Raw genomic sequence first — 20,057 nt, 5'->3', positions numbered from 1 at the left:
AGAGAACAACAGAGGGAGAGAGGGAAAGAGGGAAACCAAAGAGATGGAGGAGAAAAGACCCTGAAGGCCATCACACTCTTCTGTTTCCCTGAAGGCATCAACTGGGCCCCCCTAACAGAGTACCACAGGTAACACCGCACCTAATATGAAGGATTACCATCAATTTGGAAAGATGGGTGTATTGTTGAGTCATTTCAATGCTGACGTCTTAAAGCTACCAATAGACTTACAGTTGAAGTCGGAAGTTTACATACACTTAGGTTGGAGTCATTAAAACTTGTTTTTCAACCACTCCACACATTTCTTGTTAACAAACTATAGTTTTGGCAAGTCGGTTAGGACATCTACTTTGTGCATGACACAAGTAACTTTTCCAACAATTGTTTACAGACAGATTATTTCACTTATAATTCACTGTATCACAATTCCAGTGGGTCAGAAGTTTACATACACTAAGTTGACGGTGCCTTTAAACAGCTTGGAAAATTCCAGAAAATGATGTCATGGCTTTAGAAGCTTCTGATAGGCTAATTGACATAATTTGAGTCAATTGGAGGTGTACCTGTGGCTGTATTTCAAGGCCTACCTTCAAACTCAGTGCCTCTTTGCTTGACATCATGGGAAAATCAAAAGAAATCGGCCAAGACCTCCGAAAAAAGAGTTGTAGACCTCCACAAGTCTGGTTCATCCTTGGGAGAAATTTCCAAACGCCTGAAGGTACCACGTTCATCTTTACAAACAATAGTATGCAAGTATAAACACCATGGGACCACGCAGCTGTCATACCACTGAGGAAGGAGACGCGTTCTGTCTCCTAGAGATGAACGTACTTTGGTGTGAAAAGTGCAAATAAATCCCAGAACAACAGCGAAGGACCTTGTGAAGATGCTGGAGGAAACAGGTACAAAAGTATCTATATCCATAGTAAAACGAGTCCTATATCGACATAACCTGAAAGGCCGCTCAGCAAGGAAGAAGCCACTGCTCCAAAACCGCCATAAAAAAGCCAGACTACAGTTTGCAACTGCACATTGGGACAAAGATCGTACTTTTTGGAGAAATGTCCTGTGGTCTGATGAAACAAAAATATAACTGTTTGGCCATAATGACCAATGTTATGTTTGGAGGAAAAGGGGTTGGGGGGGTGGAACACCATCCCAACCGTGAAGCATGGGGTGGCAGCTTTGCTGCAGGAGGGACTGGTGCACTTCACAAAATAGATGGCATCATGAGGAAGGAAAATTATGTGGAGATATTGAAGCAACATCTCAAGTCAGGAAGTTAAAGCTTGGTCGCAAATGGGTCTTCCAAATGGACAATGACAATGACCCCAAGCATACTTCCAAAGTTGTGGCAAAATGGCTTAAGGACAACAAAGTCAAGGTATTGGAGTGGCCATCACAAAGCCCTGACCTCCATCCTATAGAAAATGTGTGGGCAGAACTGAAAAAGCATGTGCAAGGAGGCCTACAAACCTGACTCCGTTACAGACGGGCCTCTGTCAGGAGGAATGGGCCAAAATTCACCCAACTTATTGTGGGAAGCTTGTGGAAGGCTACCTGAAACGTTTGACCCAAGTTAAAGAATTTAAAGGCAATGCTACCAAATACTAATTGAGTGTATGTAAACTTCTGACCCACTGGGAATGTGATGAAAGAAATAAAAGCTGAAATAAATAATTGTCTCTACTATTATTCTGACATTTCACATTCTTAAAATAAAGTGGTGATCCTAACTGACCCAAGACAGGGAATTTTTGCTAGGATTAAATGTCAGGAATTGTGAAAAACAGAGTTTAAATGTATTTGGCTAAGGTGTATGTAAACTTCTGACTTCAACTGTACTCTCACTCACTCAATCACTCACTCACTCACTCACTCTCTCACTCACTCACTCCCTCTAGTGAGACGTTCTCATTTGTCTTGACTGAGATCGATGGCAGCAGAAGGAACGGATACTGTAGAAGGCTACTGGTATGTTTCACTTTGGGTTTTCACTTGAGATTATTTATAGTGTGGTGAATGCCATGCCCATTATCTGTCTCCCTCTCTCTCTCTCTCTGTCTGTTTCTCCATTGTTCTCGTCTAGCCCCACGGCAACGGAGCTCGCCCACCCGAGGCCTACTGCATCATTAGCAGGTTGGCTTGTTTCGGACTCTTCTCCAAGGTAACCCGCCTCAAAGGTCATTGGCTTTCAGCTGACAGAAATTAGTGTTTTACCCAGAGACGTAAGCCTGGATGAGTTGAACTGGGCGGATCCCTGGCTGTAATGATGCTTCATACTTCTGAGTAATACTCTCCCTGGGACTTAAGTTATGAATCATGCTGACAACATCGTGCACGTGGTAAAAAAGAGATTAAGCCAACAACACCACACATGCGCAGATTTTACCATTTAAAGGGATAGTTCACTTTTTAAAATGTTTTTTGATCTGATACAATCCGTATCCACTAGCATTGCTACATGCCCCAAAAATGCTAGACAGGATCTTCTGGCTGTTGTTAACTAACCAGCTAATAAACTTAAAAACATTCTGGATGAAATGGCAACTCTTTCATAAAGTGAACTATCCCTTTAAAGCTTCTAGGAATGAGGTGGTCCTCACTTATCACAGTTCTCCCTTGAAAATGTCAACAGCACATAACTTCTCTATAATCTCCCCTATCAGAAAAAAACGACAACAAGAAGACAACTGTTCATACCGCTAATGAGTCACGTGTGAAATTTGATTGAATTTCTCGTAACTACTGTGTTTATGTAACGGTGTGCTATGGTACTAGCAAATTACTCTGTATTGAGTATGAGCCTCTTAGACTGGTCTTTGGGTTTTGAAATGCCCTAGTTTGCAGCACAGTTCATACCTTCTCTCCCTTAGTGGCCCTTTATCATCAGCCCCTGTCTGAGGTCCAAGTCGCTGTATTTGTTTAGATCATAATTCGCTGCCTTTCAGTGGTGCCCCAAGACTTGTGAAGTGAATATTGACACCCATCACCACCACCACGCTGGTCCTTAGGCTACTGGAAATACTAAGTGCCACAGTTCATCAGATACTTATTACTGTATACTTATTACTGCCACACCATTTATTGTGGTTTGTCGGTCTCTAATGTCTTGAAAAGGTCACCCAGGTAATTGTGTGTAGGCTAATTATTTAATTTCAATGGTGCACAATCACATGATATCAGAGCTGGATTATTCCTGTCTTTCTCTGCCGCAGATCTTTGACGAGGTGGAGAAGCGGCGCCAGATCTCCATGGCGATGATCTACCCGTTCATGCAAAGCCTCAGGGAGGCGCCGTTCCCTGCCCCAGGCAACACAGTCAAGATCAAGAGCTTCATCCCTGACAAAGGCACTGAGGTTAGCACCCTGACGTGTCCGATGTAACCACATGGCTAAATTGGCATTGCACAATGACATGCTGTTCCTTGAGACCTGGGTCATATTCATTTGGGAACACTGTATCAAAACATTAGGATTGGAATAATTGGTTGTAATGAAAACCAGCATACACAGTTCCAAGAGTTGAGAAACATCCACGTTGATAGCTGTAGCGGTCGGTGTCGTTTAAGATGAGGGAGGACGATTATTTTTATTATGAGCATGGCCTTACTTCTATTACAGCATATTGGATGACTGTCATTCATATTCCATTCACCCAGTTCAATGTAACATCGATAGGTTTAGGCTACTACATGATACTTGAATTTTCCCTATACCCATCATGAGGTTGCTACAACCTAGCCTATGATTCAAAGTTTACAACGTAGGTGCACACAGGTCCAGAGAAAAATTGGAGGTGACCGACAATGACACATGGACAGACAGTGACATTCAATACCGCCTTGCACACTCTTGCTTGCATCTATCTGATCTAGGGTGTAATCATTAGTCCAACAGTTGCAAACGAGAGTTTCTATTGGACAAATTCAGGTATGTTTATCCCCGTTTCATTCCGTTTGCTTACGTTTAAGAAACGTTTTAACAGAATCAAAAGAATGAATACACCCCTGATCACACGTAAACACAGTTCACTTTCATAGCACCATGGTGCTACCCTACAGAGTGCTGTTGAGGCTACTGTGGACCTTCATTGCAAAACAGTGTGTTTTAATCAATTATTTGGTGACGTGAATATATTTAGTATAGTTTTATCTAAAAAGGATAACTTTTCACTATTTTTATGAAATTCACTGAGGATGTTCCCCACAATGACAGGTAAAAAAACAAAAACAACACCTTGACAGGTGAAAAGCAATATGGTAGAAACCTACCCAGGCCCTGTCACTAATGTGATCATCCAGGCCAGGAGAAGAGAATGGGCTGGGTGTATTCAGTAGGAACCAAACGGAAGCAAACTGAAGCCAACAAAACGGGAAGGGTCCTACGGTCCTACCAAAAATGATTGTTTCCGTTGCAAAAAGTAAAATGTTTTTCTATGGTGTATGACTAACAAATACACCCCTGGGTGAAGGGTACTCACCTTCCAAGCTACAGAAAGTAACGATAAGCACACAATAAGCACACAGCTAGAGAGGAAGAGAGCTGGGAGACATTAAAGGAAGGAGACAACACTAACAAGATGCACAAAGCTAGTTGGACATAAAGAGCCCAAGACAAGGAACACACACAGCTAGAGAAAAAGGAGACACAATGCCATCAGTTGAAGATGCATTTACTAAAATGAAAAGGAAACCTCCTATTTTCCTGGAATAATGCTGATGACACACACAGCGAACATGAAAAGAGGAACATCAATGCTACAGTGGGGAAAAAGTATTAAGTCAGCCACCAATTGTGCAAGTTCTCCCACTTAAAAAGATGAGGCCTGTAATTGTCATCATAGGTACACGTCAACTATGACAGACAAAATGAGAAAAAAATTCCAGAAAATCACATTGTAGGATTTTTAATGAATGTATTTGCAAATTATGGTGGAAAATAAGTATTTGGTCAATAACAAAAGTTTCTCAATACTTTGTAATATACCCTTTGTTGGCAATGACACAGGTCAAACGTTTTCTGTAAGTCTTCACAAGGTTTTCACACACTGTTGCTGGTATTTTGGCCCATTCCTCCATGCAGATCTCCTCTAGAGCAGTGATGTTTTGGAGCTGTCGCTGGGCAACACAGACTTTCAACTCCCTCCAAAGATTTTCTATGGGGTTGAGATCTGGAAACTGGCTAGGCCACTCCAGGACCTTGAAATGCTTCTTACGAAGCCACTCCTTCGTTGCCCGGGCGGTGTGTTTGGGATCATTGTCATGCTGAAAGACCCAGCCACGTTTCATCTTCAATGCCCTTGCTGATGGAAGGAGGTTTTCACTCAAAATCTCACGATACATGGCCCCATTCATTCTTTCCTTTACACGGATCAGTCGTCCTGGTCCCTTTGCAGAAAAACAGCCCCAAAGCATGATGTTTCCACCCCCATGCTTCACAGTAGGTATGGTGTTCTTTGGATGCAACTCAGCATTCTTTGTCCTCCAAACACGACGAGTTGAGTTTTTACCAAAAAGTTCTATTTTGGTTTCATCTGACCATATGACATTCTCCCAATCCTCTTCTGGATCATCCAAATGCACTCTAGCAAACTTCAGACGGGCCTGGACATGTACTGGCTTAAGCAGGGGGACACGTCTCGCACTGCAGGATTTGAGTCCCTGGCGGCGTAGTGTGTTACTGATGGTAGGCTTTGTTACTTTGGTCCCAGCTCTCTGCAGGTCATTCACTAGGTCCCCCCGTGTGGTTCTGGGATTTTTGCTCACCGTTCTTGTGATCATTTTGATCCCACGGGGTGAGATCTTGCGTGGAGCCCCAGATCGAGGGAGATTATCAGTGGTCTTGTATGTCTTCCATTTCCTAATAATTGCTCCCACAGTTGATTTCTTCAAACCAAGTTGCTTACCTATTGCAGATTCAGTCTTCCCAGCCTGGTGCAGGTCTACAATTTTGTTTCTGGTGTCCTTTGACAGCTCTTTGGTCTTGGCCATAGTGGAGTTTGGAGTGTGACTGTTTGAGGTTGTGGACAGGTGTCTTTTATACTGATAACAAGTTCAAACAGGTGCCATTAATACAGGTAACGAGTGGAGGACAGAGGAGCCTCTTAAAGAAGAAGTTACAGGTCTGTGAGAGCCAGAAATCGTGCTTGTTTGTAGGTGACCAAATACTTATTTTCCACCATAATTTGTAAATAAATTCATTAAAAATCCTACAATGTGATTTTCTGGAATTTTTTTCTCAATTTGTCTGTCATAGTTGACGTGTACCTATGATGAAAATTACAGGCCTCTCTCATCTTTTTAAGTGGGAGAACTTGCACAATTGGTGGCTGACTAAATACTTTTTTTCCCCACTGTAAGCCTGCAAGACAAAAGCGTCTTCATAGAGCAGGGTTCCCCAACTTTGGGTTTTCACTTGAGATTATTTATAGTGGTGAATGTCATCCCCATTATCTGTCTGTCTGTCTCTCATGCTGCAAGAGCTCTGATAGGTTGGAGGACGTCCTCCGGAAGTTTTCATAATTGCACACACACACACTGCACTGAAATAGGAGAGGTATTACTGAGGTGAGATGTTCCAATCCTATCCTGCAACAGGCCCTTTGTTTCACAGTTAACCCCCACACACACTATTTGTTTAGTGGTTGCTGTATATTATCTGTACGTTTAGGTCTGATTACTTTAGTAAACTGCTATATATTTTAGCAAGCACACTCATGAAAAACTTAGGCTGAACTATGCCTCTGAAAAATAAACTGTGCCTCAAACTCGGCCGGGACATACTTTCAATGGTGCTATCCCACTTCTGATACCGTTGTAGTTCATTAGGGTGCTATGCCGACCGGGACTCAAACCCTGGTCCCTGTGACTGCCATTCCAAAACCTTAGCCATTATACCAAGAGTTAAGCCAACCTTATTAAGAGGCTAAAATCTCATTTTTCCCCCTGCTAGCTTGCCTTAATTTTCAAAACATTTTTATCCGTTAGTAAATCAACTTTGTATTGCTTTAGTGTATATAACAACTTGGTGACGGTGGTAACATTTACTGTACATAACATGTTTTTGACATGGTGGTGACATATACATAACATCTTGGTCACAGTGGTGACGTGTAGATAAGAGTTGACACTCTCCCATCCAGATCATCAGTCTGACGCGGCCGTTGGACTCGTGGCTAGAGCACGTGGACTTCCGCACACTCTTCCGCTGCTTGACCGACGAGGAGGTTCTGCTCGTGTTCGCTGCTGCCGTTATGGAGCGACGCATCGTCTTCATAGCCGAGGAGCTCAGGTACTGCACACACACACACACACTATTACTTACTACTCAAATCAACATAGTCGTCTGAAACGCATGCATCAACTCTGTCAATGGGCACTTATTATAAAAACATCATTGCATATCAATATGAAACAAGATGTTCCTTACACGTTGAGGACCACTCAGAAATAAAAACCCAAAATCACATAAGGATAAGCTTCAAGGGGGTATCAAAAGTTAATTGTTCACACAGTTACACACATTCCAGGAGTTGGAACCGAAATTATTTTTCAATCGTTTAATTTTGAACAGAACCTCTATTTTTGTCGTTCCGACCAGCAAAATAAAGTTCTGAACCGGTTCAAACCCCCAAACAGTACCGGTTTATATAATTCCTTTGTTAACCTGTGATATATACACTAACGTTCAAAAGTTTGGGGTCCCTTAGAAATGTCCTTGTTTTCGAAAGAAAAGCAATTTTTTGGTCCATTAAAATAACATCAAATTGATCAGAAATACAGTGTAGACGTTGTTAATGTTGGAAATGGCTATTGTAGCTGGAAATGGCTGAAAAAAAAAAAAAAAGGAATATCTACATACGCGTACAGAGGCCCATTATCAGCAACCATCAGTCCTGTGTTCCAATGGCACGTTGTGTTTGCTAATCCAAGTTTATCATTTTAAAAGGCTAATTGATCATTAGAAAACCCTTTTGCAATTATGTTAGCACAGCTGAAAACTGTTGTGCTGATTAAAGAAGGAATAAAACTGGCCTTCTTGAGACTAGTTGAGTATCTGGAGCATCAGCAATTGTGGGTTCGATTACAGGCTCAAAATGGCCAGAAACAAATAACTTTCTTCTGAAACTCGTCAGTCTATTCTTGTTCTGAGAAATGAAGGCTATTCTATGCGTGAAATTGCCAAGAAACTGAAGATCTCTTACAACGCTGTGTACTACTCCCTTCTCAGAACAGCGCAAACTGGCTTTAACCAGAATAGAAAGAGGAGTGGGAGGCCCCGGTGCAAAACTGAGGTCCTCAACAGGTCCTCAACTGGCAGCTTCATTAAATAGTACCCGCAAAACACCAGTCTCAACGTTAACAGTGAAGAGGCGACTCCGGGATGCTGACCTTCTAGGCAGAGTTGCAAAGAAAAAGCCATATCTCAGACTGGCCAATAAAAATAAAAGATTAAGATGGGCAGTCTAAGACATTTCTAAGTGACCCCAAACTTTTGAACGGTAGTGTGTATATATTTTTTACATTTAGCTCATTCAATTACTTCAGCAATCAGTGCGGATAGAGCAGGCAAGCTAGTTGTTTACATGCGTGATGGACAAAGTGTAGCCTATGGCGCAAGGAGGCTTGAAGCTCTGGGAATCTTGTTATGACATGCATTATCTGAATTAGGTACACTGAATTATACATAGGAGGGAGCGGCTTTTATGGAGGAACTTTGAATGACCTTTGAGCTAGCTATCTAACAAGCGTGTTTGCAGAGCGGCACCAGAATTAAAAACACGTCTTACCTTTTTTTTGTGAATAAATCCAACGTGATAACTAGGCCTATGGTATCCTTAACTAGCATTGAAAAAGTTAATCCATTCTTCTCTAGCTAATTAAAAATCTCTCTCCCTATCTTCTGAATCATGCTTGTAATGTCAGTACAGTAGCCTTAACACGGACAGGCAAATATGTTCAGCTTGCAGGCGGACACTGGAATACGTTTCTGAGTGACGAAGTGAGGGCTTTGCATAGGCGCTTTGCGTTATTTTGTGGGACTAGAAAAAAATGCCTGGAACTTAAAAGAACTTTATTAACCGGTTCTCATGCTTTTTTATTAACCGGTTCTCATGCTTAAGGAAGAGTATGGATCACTTTAGTTTTCAGTTCCGTTACTTCCCACGGGGGGCCAGTATGAAAAATGTGTGCACTCACTAATTGGAAGCGTCTGCTAAATGACTCAAATGTATAATGTTGAACCAACCCCTGACATACACGCTGAATAAGTGTGACCTCTGACTCTCTCTCTCTCCTTAGCACACTGTCCCAGGTGATCCACGCCGTGGCCGCCCTGCTCTACCCCTTCACCTGGCAGCACACCTTCATCTCCATCGTCCCCGAGATCCTCATTGACGTGGTCATGGCACCCACCCCCTACCTGCTGGGAGTGCAGAAGCGGCTCCTGGAACAGGTCACGGACCAGAGCGACGTGAGTCACCCCCACCAAAGAAACTCTGATGATGTTACAGCAATGTTGGCTTCGACACACAGGCTTCACTCACGTTAATTCCTGAAAGCCTGGGGAAGTTGTTGGCAGGAAGACTCTCTAAAAAGGGGTGGAGTACGGTAGCATCTAGATTAACTCTAATGATGAATTGCCACTTCTCAAACCAATCACATATTTTTGCATGGGTTGAGCTCCAAACAGAGGTGGTTTCTGAACATTTTACTGACTTGCAACAAGATGCCTAACATAAGATACAAAAAACCAAAGCAACAGTAAACATGTCATTCCCTACGAATGATGCAGCGCCCCCCTTAGGCCAATTGAGTTATCGCGTGTGACTAACACATTTCAGTTCATTACTATAGCTCCTACCTTAAGCCAATCAGTGTAATTTTGTCAATGCCGGATTTCTATGGCAACACGCATCATTCACCCAAGTTTCGTCAGAATCGGCCCAGTGCTGTCTGAGATATCGCATGTGACTAAGGTACGAACAAATGGGCGGAGACAGATCCACAGTCCCCTCCACGATTTCATCGTGGGGGACAATAACACTACATAGGCTACTAAAACTTTGTCCGAGATGGTAGGAAAAGAGGCACGGACAAAACAATAAAAAGTTAAATGCCTTTGCTGAGGGGATATGGCATGTCTTCTCGGAGCCAATCAAATGCGAGTGTTAACAGCCAGCCATTAAAACACAAAAATCCAATACTGAAGTTTTCCCGACTTTCAATAGTTGCGTCAACGAGACGAGATTTGGAAGGATGGCCCTGTGATTAGATTTTTGATTAGATTTATTTTATTACCTAAACACTTAAATACATAAGAATCATAACAAAATACGGCTTTCACCTCGTCACACTACATAAACAATACACTTCTTCTCCCCAGGCTTTGAAAATAAGTAGTGAGACTACAACAAAGTTATCACAATACCAGTTAAATGTCAAACATTAGAACTAATGACATGGGCCCTTTCCAGAAACAACACCTAAACCCCTTGTATAGATCTGAAAAGATTGGATAGAAGTCTGCTATCCTATTTGACTTAAAGCACAGGAAGGGCCAAGGGGTAGGGGCAAAGGGGTTGTTCCTGGATCAGACCTTGGCTCTATCTGAATGTATCTTTCCTTGATTCCTCGCCTCCTTCACAATGTATTGGAGGAGATGGTCCAAGGTCCCTAGCCTCGGACCTCCTCCAATGCATTTTGAGAAGGAGGCGAGGAATCAAGGAAAGATTAATTGAGAAAGAGCCCCTGAATGACTGGATGGGAAGTTTGTGAGTCTTGGTAGTAATAGTGATGGATTGGTGTTGGAATACTGATTTGTAGGGTCTGTTTTCCCCAACACAGCTGCTTGTTGTGGACTTGTCAGAGGATAAGGAGGACACTTTCCTAGTTCGAGTAAGTGACTGAAATATGTCCTAAGTTTACCTTTTTTTTCCTCTTTTTTTAAATCACATTTACTCACATATATGCATTGTATGCTCTTTTGAATTGAAATTCCGTTTATTATGTGTACTGTTTTGCACTTAATACTATGGGAGAAATGGGAATTTTGCTTTGTCAGACCATTAAATATTCTGTTTTATAGAGCGGAGATGAGAAGTCTATTCTGCCCCCTAAGCTCCAAGATGAAATACTGCAGGCACTAAGAAATAGGAAAGAAAAAGCCAGTGAGTATATTTTGATATCAGCCTTTGCAACAAATGCCTGAACAAATGTGAAACGGGAAACCGCTTTATTTCACAATTGGAAAATAGGTTTTCCGTCAGATGTTTTTGCAAGAGGCAAGTGTTGCATGGGGTATTTTATTTATTTATTTCAGATTGTATTGCTATTTTTTCACCTACAGTACCGCATCAGGTGTGCAGATGGCCATACTTTGATGAATACATAATTTTAATTAACTGTAACCATTAAATATAGATTGTTTATACTCTCTTTGATACTTTCAAAGTAATGTGAGGTTTAGGAAAATTATCATGTCATCATAAGATACTGGTTGTTCGCACACAAGGTGAAAGGTCATCGTGATGCCTTACTATGGTACTATAGATCCAGAGTGTTATGGCTCACGAGCACAGCCAAATAACACCTCGGTCGGAGCCACCTGGACTGTGGCTAAACGTGTGTGTGTACCATTTCCCACGCAGCTGTGGAGGAGCTGAACAGGGTGGTCTCGGAAGCCTTCCTGCCCTTCTTTGTGAAGACTGTCGGCCATTTTGCCTCATACGTGACGCGGAAAGGAAGCGGGCAGCCGGGGGTGTTTCAGAGCAAGGCCTTCTACAAGGCCATTGAGTCCAAGACCACGCGGCACTTTGTCAAGAAGTTCCTCCAGACCCAGATGTTTGACCTGTTTATCCAGGAGATGGAGCAGCAGCCAGCAAGCCTCCAGCAAGGTGAGAAGGCCCTCTCGCCTCTGGGGCCCCCTAGTGTGTGTGCAAGAGAGAGAGCTTTAATACATACTTGCATAACATGAGTATTTGAAAGCTATATAAAATGTTAGAAAATATATCTAAAGTTTAACATGGGAATGAAGCTGGGTTGTTCTTCTGGGATAACATGCCTCTTGTTCGCTTATCATTAATTTACTCATTTATCATCACCCCCTTGTTTTTTTCAGGAATTTTCCACAAAAAGATTGTTGAATACCAGGAAAAGAAGAAAAGAGAGAAGGCAAAGAAGAAATAGTATCTTGTGAATACACTGTAAACGAGGCTATGATATAGAGTAGAAGGGATTTACTGTAGATGTGTGATAATAAAATAGATTTTTACAGATGTACATATTGGAAGTGAATAATTTGTATTTATAGTTTATGTATGAGGTTGTGGGTATGTTTAATGTGCTGCTACTGTATATGACAGATGGTTGACAAGACTACTGGTTAGATGTTTTGTCAGAATGAGTGTTAGGTTCAGATGGTGACAGATTTTTGAACCCATGATTTAGCAGAAAACAATTCTAATAAAGACTGAACTTTTACTCCTACTTTCCTGGTTCAAGAAAGCTGTTGCCCAATAAGTGTGTGTGCACAAGAGGTCACAGACAGGGAAAGATTGCCATCAGCTATGTTGACAAGTCATATTAACAACAGATTTATTTGTAGAAAAGTACAATACCAGAAATAAAAAGTTATGCAAACTGTACAGTACAGATAAGTCAAATCGTAAATCAAATCAAAGTTGACGTGTCACGCTTTCATTAACATTTTGACCCACTAAATGTCTTTAGAAATATCTTTAGTCATGTTCATTAGGCACCAAATGGAAGAATACTGACTGAAGCAGGGAGGGACTGCCTGGACTGGTCCAATAAGGAAACTAATTTTTCCATTGCAAAACATTTTCCATTGTTTTACCTAATGAACACAACAGTTGTTCAGTCAATGAAGTGCTGAGTCTCCAACGGCATCATCTTGCCTCCTTTCCTTAAATCACAGGCCCCAAATCACATGATGGGTGAATGCATTATTGTTCCAACATATTCAATCATTCCACTTAGCAGTAAGAGATGAAGAAAGGAAGTCATTTCAAGGCACAGAGATAGTCATGTTTTTCCTGGGGTGGGACTGCAGTGTGGCCTCCATGCTACAGAAGGGGGCAATGTAGTCAGATGCTCCCAGCCAGCAGTGGCGAGTGCTCTCCATGGTGGATATGCTCCCTCACGTCATAATGGGTGTAGTCGTACAGGTGATTACTCTGCATGACAACCTGCACCCGCAACTGAATTTTCTGGGGAGCAAAGAACATGAATGCACCTGAGACCTCTATGGTGAGAGGCCATTCAATCCATCTTCCTTGGTTGATGAAACAACTGAGAATGAGCTATAACATTACATTTACATTTTAGTCATTTAGCAGACGCTCTTATCCAGAGCGACTTACAGTTAATGAGTGCATACATTTTCATACATAAATGTATCACATTCAGCTCTACTCATACAAATGTAACCTTTCTACATTTGTTATGCAAAACAGATCGGAGAATGAAGTCTTGCAATGGTAAGTGTTGTGTATTTTGCTTTGCCATTGGTTGTGAGCAGAGAGAGAAGGGATAGCAGGAAGACCGTACCTGGAAGTCTCGGATGTAAGTGAGGAAGAAGCAGATAAAGGAGAAGGCCAGAGACCACTCAGCCACAGCACTGACCAGATGGGCTGTGTAACCCTGCAAGGTATGGCACCATTGACCCCAGAAGAAACCATTAGAAACAAACTCAAACATAAATCATAGTCTCTTATATTACCTTTAAGTTCAATTAGTAAAATACCAACCAATATAATATGCATTGTTATGGAAATTATATGGGACAAAGCCATATTACAGACAATATATTAACAAGTAAAGGATTTCCATGTTCTAGTATTTAGTAGGAAGTAGCATTCCTACGTACTTATGTATTTGTACGTACTTCACATTGTACTTGTGTGCTGGACAACAATCACTACATAGAACAAACTATTGCCACTATTTCCAATCTTCTAGTATTTAGTAGGATCACAGAGTAGAGGACCCTGATGTTTGCCCACCGTGTCCCCTGGTCTCCAGCGTATTTTCCTGTTCACGTCTGGTAGGTTATCATACAGAATGGCTGACGACACAAACGCTGAGAGAGAGAGAGGGCGAAAGAGTCAAGGGCTAGAACTGCAGCAGTGGAAGATGTAGTCATACTATTGAGGGACAGACATAACACTTCATCAATATAGTATCAGATTTTAAACTAGGACTGAGTCGGTTTCCCCAAACCAATGAGCATGCTTTTTAGTCCAGGAGTAGGCTTAATATGAGCCCGGGTAACTGGCCCTGCAGGTGGTCCAGATGTTCCCAAAATGCAATGCTTTTCCATGGTCGTTTTCAACAGAAATCCATTCAGTTCCCACTGTTATGTCCCCTTCTAATGTGTCAATGTCTGCAACTTTCCTTTGTACACTGCTCTGTGTGTGCGCCAGAGAGTCAGACTGGTATGGTGAAGGATACCGATGATGACGCTGGCCATTGTCCACAGCCCCACGGCGGTGCGCGCCCATAGGATGTCCCGGCCGTGGAAGCGAGGCTGCATGTGGTATGACACCCCCGTCTGAACCAGGATGTAGAGCGCCCCGCAGCCAAAGGTCAGCCCCGCCCCCAGCAGATGCACTGACATGATGGTGGTTTTCTGCAAAAGGGCAGCGGTGACAATGCATTTCATACCCGACCCAAACTTTCACATGTTCCAGAAGGAAGAAAATCCAGGGTATTTGACTCAAGAGGTAAGGAAGGGGAGGGGGCAAAGGTGATGTGCCCATCATCATTCAGAGAAAGTTGAGGAGTTGAGAACACTGAAATGTGTGTGCTCCTTCTCAACACTCACATCTGGAGCTTTCGTCCGATTCCAAATCGAGTTTGATAGGTATTGGGTATTTATATAAGAGGATAGTTATAATGGAAAAGTGGGGTGGGCAATGCTGTATGTACCTGGAAGTTGGCGACGACGCACATGCCGACTGAGCTCATGATCCCCAGGACCAGGCCAGCACAGTTAAGTCGATGCAGTTTAAGCTCGCCACCTAGTGCCAGAGCATGGACCTGCTTGTATCGCACATAGACAGTGGCTACACCTGCAGGGTCAACCACAAAGGGATGGACACAAGATTAATGGGAAGTGTGTGTTTTAAACTGTCCAGTGTTTCCAGATTTCTATGAAATATTACCTATAATTAATTACAATGAGTGAAATAGTTTTCCTTCCTAAAAATGGTAAACTGCAATATGTTACTTTTTGGGTGACCTGACCAAATTCACATAGAAATGTGTGTTATAGATCTGTCACCCATCGAAAGCAAGTCTAAGAAGAAATAGATATGTTCTATGTGCGCTATTTCTATGCTTCCCGTTCTTAAGTTTTTGCGTCTTTTACTTTTTGGTTTTGTACCGAATCTTTAAGTATGTTAAGAAGCAGATTTTGTGTGTTGGAATGGTGTGGGCGTACCCCAACAACAGAATGTGGTGGGCGTATAAGAGTCATGAAAAATATTCATGCAAGTAGTCCGCTGATTGGCCAGCTCATCCATCCTCTATGAGGAAATGGCAAGCATTTTTTAAACTGTCTGTTTGAGATACAAGTTTGAGGTGGAGTTTGTTTTTTCTCCTATTTAATTTTGACCACAAATACGAGTAGAGGGTGATTCAACAACATTATTTGGGTAGGAGTTAACAGAATATGAACTTTTATGTGAGATTTACTTGGTCTTTCACGTGTGAACCACTGACAAAAATACCCGCTTAACTAACTTAACTGTAGAGAAACAATGAAGCCACATAGATCACACTAATTCCTCCACAATCCCCTGCTAGGTCTAAAAGGGCCAACACATACTTTTTGCTTCACAAATAACATCCATGAAACTAGATTTGTATGTAGCAGTCATTTCATTGGCTGACATTCAAAGGCACTCTTTCTCAACCATGACATTTCCCTGGAAGTTTTTAACCTGGAATAGAATCAAGTCAGTGATCGTGCGGTGTGTTGAACTAGGTCACAGAGGAGACAAACTATCCATCCTGTAAACTGTCACCCACTTTAATATTTTCAGCCACTAAATTCTAGTGAGAGGAGTTTGCATTCCCCTTTTATTTTGGGACCACTTAACTATTATACCTGATATGGTGTGTCCATTTTGTTTTACCTAAAAAGGAAGAGACACTCAGCATGAACCCAAAGACGCAGCGTTCGGGAACCACGGCACTGGCATCACTGTAAGGAAACACACCCACCCATACACCACAATCACCTCTGTTATACACAGGACCAAAAGGGCAATTGCGTCACAAACATCTGGCAAATACTGTTGAAACAAGCCAGAAAGAAATGTCAGTTTCCTGTTGTGTACTCAAAGAATACTAACCGTTTAACCACATCCTCCATCATAATCTGATGTCTGAGTCTAACACATTAGTGTTAGTCTTTAACATTAGTCATTTGTCTTTAACAGTCATTTAGCAGAGGCTCTTATCCAGAGCGATTTACAGGAGTAATTAGGGGTAAGTGCCTTGTTCAAGGGCATATTGTCAAAAGTATCACCTAGTCGGCTCAGGGATTTGAACCAGCAACCTTTCGGTTACTAGGCCAACTTGTTTTTGCATTTTTCTAACCTTTTGGAAATGAAAGCTATTGGAATTGTCCTGTAATTATTTATAGCACAAACCAGAAGTGCACCGTCCAAAAGAATCTTATCTTCCTCTCATAGGAGCGAATCCTAACTTCAATTTATGTTGATTTTTCACTTAGTCATGCATTGATGTCAATGCATGACTAAGTGGAAGTTAGGATTTGCCCTACACTCTCTCTCACACAGGTTGGCAGGCCCTGGTCCAGTACCTGATGTAGGGCATTAGTAGGTCGACGTGGCCCAGCAGCACAGCGGTGACATAGCTGAGGACGAAGGTGGCCGAGGACAAGGCGACCAGGGCTGCAGGGAGAGCACATACCCCCCTCTGGAACCACCACATACTCCCTGGGACAGGAGACACAAATGCACCTACAGATCACATAATCATGTGCAAACTCCAAATTCCACTATTAATCAAACAGTCAACCTCATGTTCAAAAGCCCAAACACATACAGTTGATGTCAGAAGTTTACATACACTTAGGTTGGAGTCATTAAAACTCATTTTTCAACCACTCCACAAATGTCTTTTTAACAAACTATAGTTTTGGCAAGTCGGTTAGGACATCTACTTTGTGCGTGACACAAGTAATTTTACCAACAATTGTTTACAGACAGATTATTTCACTTATAATTCACTGTATCACAATTCCAGTGGGTCAGAGGTTTACATACACTAAGTTGACTGTGCCTTTAAACAGCTTGGAAAATTCCACAAAATGATATCATGGCTTTGGAAGCTTCTGATAGGCTAATTGACATCATTTGAGTCAATAGGAGGTGTACCTGTGGATGTATTTCAAGGCCTACCTTCAAACTCAGTGCCTCTTTGCTTGACATCATGGGAAAATCTAAAAGAAATCAGCCAAGACCTCAGAAAAAGAATTGTAGACCTCCACGTCTGGTTCATCCTTGGGAGCAATTTCCAAACGCCTGAAGGTACCACGGTCATCTGTACAAACAATAGTATGCAAGTATAAGCACCATGGGACCACGCAGCCGTCATACCGCTCAGGAAGGAGACGCGTTCTGTCTCCTAGAGATGAACGTACTTTGGTGCAAAAAGTGCAAATCAATCCCAGAACAACAGCAAAGGACCTTTTGAAGATGCTGGAGGAAACAGGTACAAAAGTATCTATATCCACAGTAAAACGAGTCGTATGTCGACATAACCTGAAAGGCCGCTCAGCAAGGAAGAAGCCACTGCTCCAAAACCGCCATAAGAAAGCCAGACTACAGTTTGCAACTGCACATGGGGACAAAGATTGTACTTTTTGGAGAAATGTCCTCTGGTCTGATGAAACAAAAATAGAACTGTTTGGCCATAATGACCATCGTTATGTTTGGAGGAAAAAGGGGTTGACTTGCAAGCCGAAGAACACCATCCCAACCGTGAAGCACGGGGGTGCCAGCATCATGCTGTGGGGGTGCTTTGCTGCAGGAGGGACTGGTGCACTTCACAAAATAGATGGCATCATGAGGAAGGAAAATTGTGGATATATTGAAGCAACATCGAGACATCAGTCAGGAAGTCTACAAACCTGACCCTCTCAATCAGAGATTTCTGGCTCCCAGGTGTCTTTTATACAGATAACGAGCTGAGATTAGGAGCACACTCTTAAAGGGAGTGCTCCTAATCTCATCTTGTTACCTGTATAAGACACACCTGTACACAGAAGCAATCAATCAATCAGATTCCAAACTCTCCACCATGGCCAAGACCAAAGAGCTCTCCAAGGGTGTCAGGGACAAGATTGCAGACCTACACAAGGCTGGAATGGGCTACAAGTCCATCGCCAAGCAGCTTGGTGAGAAGGTGACAACAGTTGGTGCGATTATTCGCAAATGGAAGAAACACAAAAGAACTGTCAATCTCCCTCGGCCTGGGGCTCCATGCAAGATCTCACCTCGTGGAGTTGCAATGATCATGAGAACGGTGAGGAATCAGCCCAGAACTACACGGGAGGATCTTGTCAATGATCTCAAGGCAGCTGGGACCATAGTCACCAAGAAAACAATTGGTAACACACTACGCCGTGAAGGACTGAAATCCTGCAGCGCCCGCAAGGTCCCCCTGCTCAAGAAAGCACATAAACAGGCCCGTCTGAAGTTTGCCAATGAACATCTGAATGATTCAAAGGAGAACTGGGTGAAAGTGTTGTGGTCAGATGAGACCAAAATCGAGCTCTTTGCCATCAACTCAACTCGCCGTGTTTGGAGGAAGAGGAATGCTGTCAAACATGGAGGTGGAAACATTATGCTTTGGGGGTGTTTTTCTGCTAAGGGGACAGGACAACTTCACCGCATCAAAAGGGACGATGGGACGGTGCCATGTACCGTCAAATCCTGGGTGAGAACCTCCTTCCCTCAGCCAGGGCATTGAAAATGGGTTGTGGATGGGTATTCCAGCATGACAATGACCCAAAACACACGGCCAAGGCAACAAAGGAGTGGCTCAAGAAGAAGCACATTAAGGTCCTGGAGTGGCCTAGCCAGTCTCCAGACCTTAATCCCATAGAAAATATGTGGAGGGAGCTGAAGGTTCGAGTTGCCAAACGTCAGCCTCGAAACCTTAATGACTTGGAGAAGATCTGCAAAGAGGAGTGTGACAAAATCCCTCCTGAGATGTGTGCAAACTTGGTAGCCAACTACAAGAAACGTCTGACCTCTGTGATTGCCAACAAGGGTTTTGCCACCAAGTACTAAGTCATGTTTTGCAGAGGGGTCAAATACTTATTTTCCTCATTAAAATGCAAATCAATTTATAACATTTTTAACATGCATTTTTCTGGATATTTGTTGTTGTTATTGTCTCTCACTGTTCAAATAAACCTAACCATTAAAATTATAGACTGATCATATCTTTGTCAGTGGGCAAACGTACAAAATCAGCAGGGGATCAAATACTTTTTTCCCCTCACTGTAAACTTCCGACTTCAACTGTATCCACACACACACACACACAACGTTTTAAAAACCCACACTTTCTCAACCAAACAGATTTCTACATCCTACTAGATGCACGATCCCATTAACACCATACAGTCCAAACCCATCACATAATCTCAATGGTGGTATCACTCACAGAAGTAAGCAGAGCGAGAGACTCAGGACTCCATTCAACGCAGCAAGAGCAGTATCGCTCCAGATAGACACAGGTTTCAAGCGTGAGAAAAGTTGGTCGGTCTCTGTGAAACCCAGCTTTTATTAGTCCGTTGAAAACTGCTTTGATGGGAAATGAAGAGAACAGAACTGCGTGTGTCTGTTCCAGACAGTCTAAGACCCCCCCAAAGTCAGGACTTGTGACTAGTCTGCTGCTCTTCGCGCAGCCTAAAATCAGCTGACTCCAACACAGTGTGACTTTCATTTAACTGAGTGCTGGCTGACCACACAAACACGCACGTGCCAAACACG

General features: G+C 42.6%; 2 protein-coding genes across 7 annotated transcripts in view; one reads left to right on the top strand and one right to left on the bottom strand.

Moving 5' to 3' along the window:
* Positions 1-12,486, top strand: part of dennd2da (DENN/MADD domain containing 2Da) — a 43,720-nt gene extending 31,234 nt beyond the window's left edge. For all 6 annotated transcript variants that reach the window (XM_084185114.1, XM_084185113.1, XM_084185116.1 and 3 more), the window contains 10 exons: positions 13-128; positions 1,904-1,973; positions 2,089-2,166; positions 3,218-3,358; positions 7,143-7,291; positions 9,301-9,472; positions 10,846-10,896; positions 11,087-11,168; positions 11,649-11,894; positions 12,119-12,486. In XM_084185114.1, coding sequence (XP_084041240.1) covers positions 13-128; positions 1,904-1,973; positions 2,089-2,166; positions 3,218-3,358; positions 7,143-7,291; positions 9,301-9,472; positions 10,846-10,896; positions 11,087-11,168; positions 11,649-11,894; positions 12,119-12,186 — 1,173 coding nt within the window. In that variant the 3' untranslated portion in view covers positions 12,187-12,486. The remainder of the gene's footprint in view (positions 1-12; positions 129-1,903; positions 1,974-2,088; positions 2,167-3,217; positions 3,359-7,142; positions 7,292-9,300; positions 9,473-10,845; positions 10,897-11,086; positions 11,169-11,648; positions 11,895-12,118) is intronic.
* Positions 12,487-12,587: 101 nt separating this feature from the next.
* On the bottom strand, positions 12,588-19,944 carry dram2a (DNA-damage regulated autophagy modulator 2a). Its single transcript, XM_084185120.1, has 8 exons — positions 19,729-19,944; positions 16,853-16,988; positions 16,161-16,228; positions 14,950-15,092; positions 14,473-14,650; positions 14,025-14,101; positions 13,570-13,662; positions 12,588-13,229 (listed from the first exon to the last, which is right to left on the bottom strand). The coding sequence occupies exons 2-8, from the start codon at positions 16,981-16,983 to the stop codon at positions 13,107-13,109; spliced, it is 813 nt and encodes a 270-aa protein (XP_084041246.1). The 5' UTR covers positions 16,984-16,988; positions 19,729-19,944; the 3' UTR covers positions 12,588-13,106.
* Positions 19,945-20,057: the final 113 nt, after the last annotated feature.

This window comes from Coregonus lavaretus, assembly GCF_964263955.1.
Source record: "Coregonus lavaretus genome assembly, chromosome: 20".
NCBI classification, from domain to species: domain Eukaryota; kingdom Metazoa; phylum Chordata; class Actinopteri; order Salmoniformes; family Salmonidae; genus Coregonus; species Coregonus lavaretus.
Note: the sequence above shows the minus strand (reverse complement) of the source record. Positions and strands in the feature narration are given on the sequence as shown.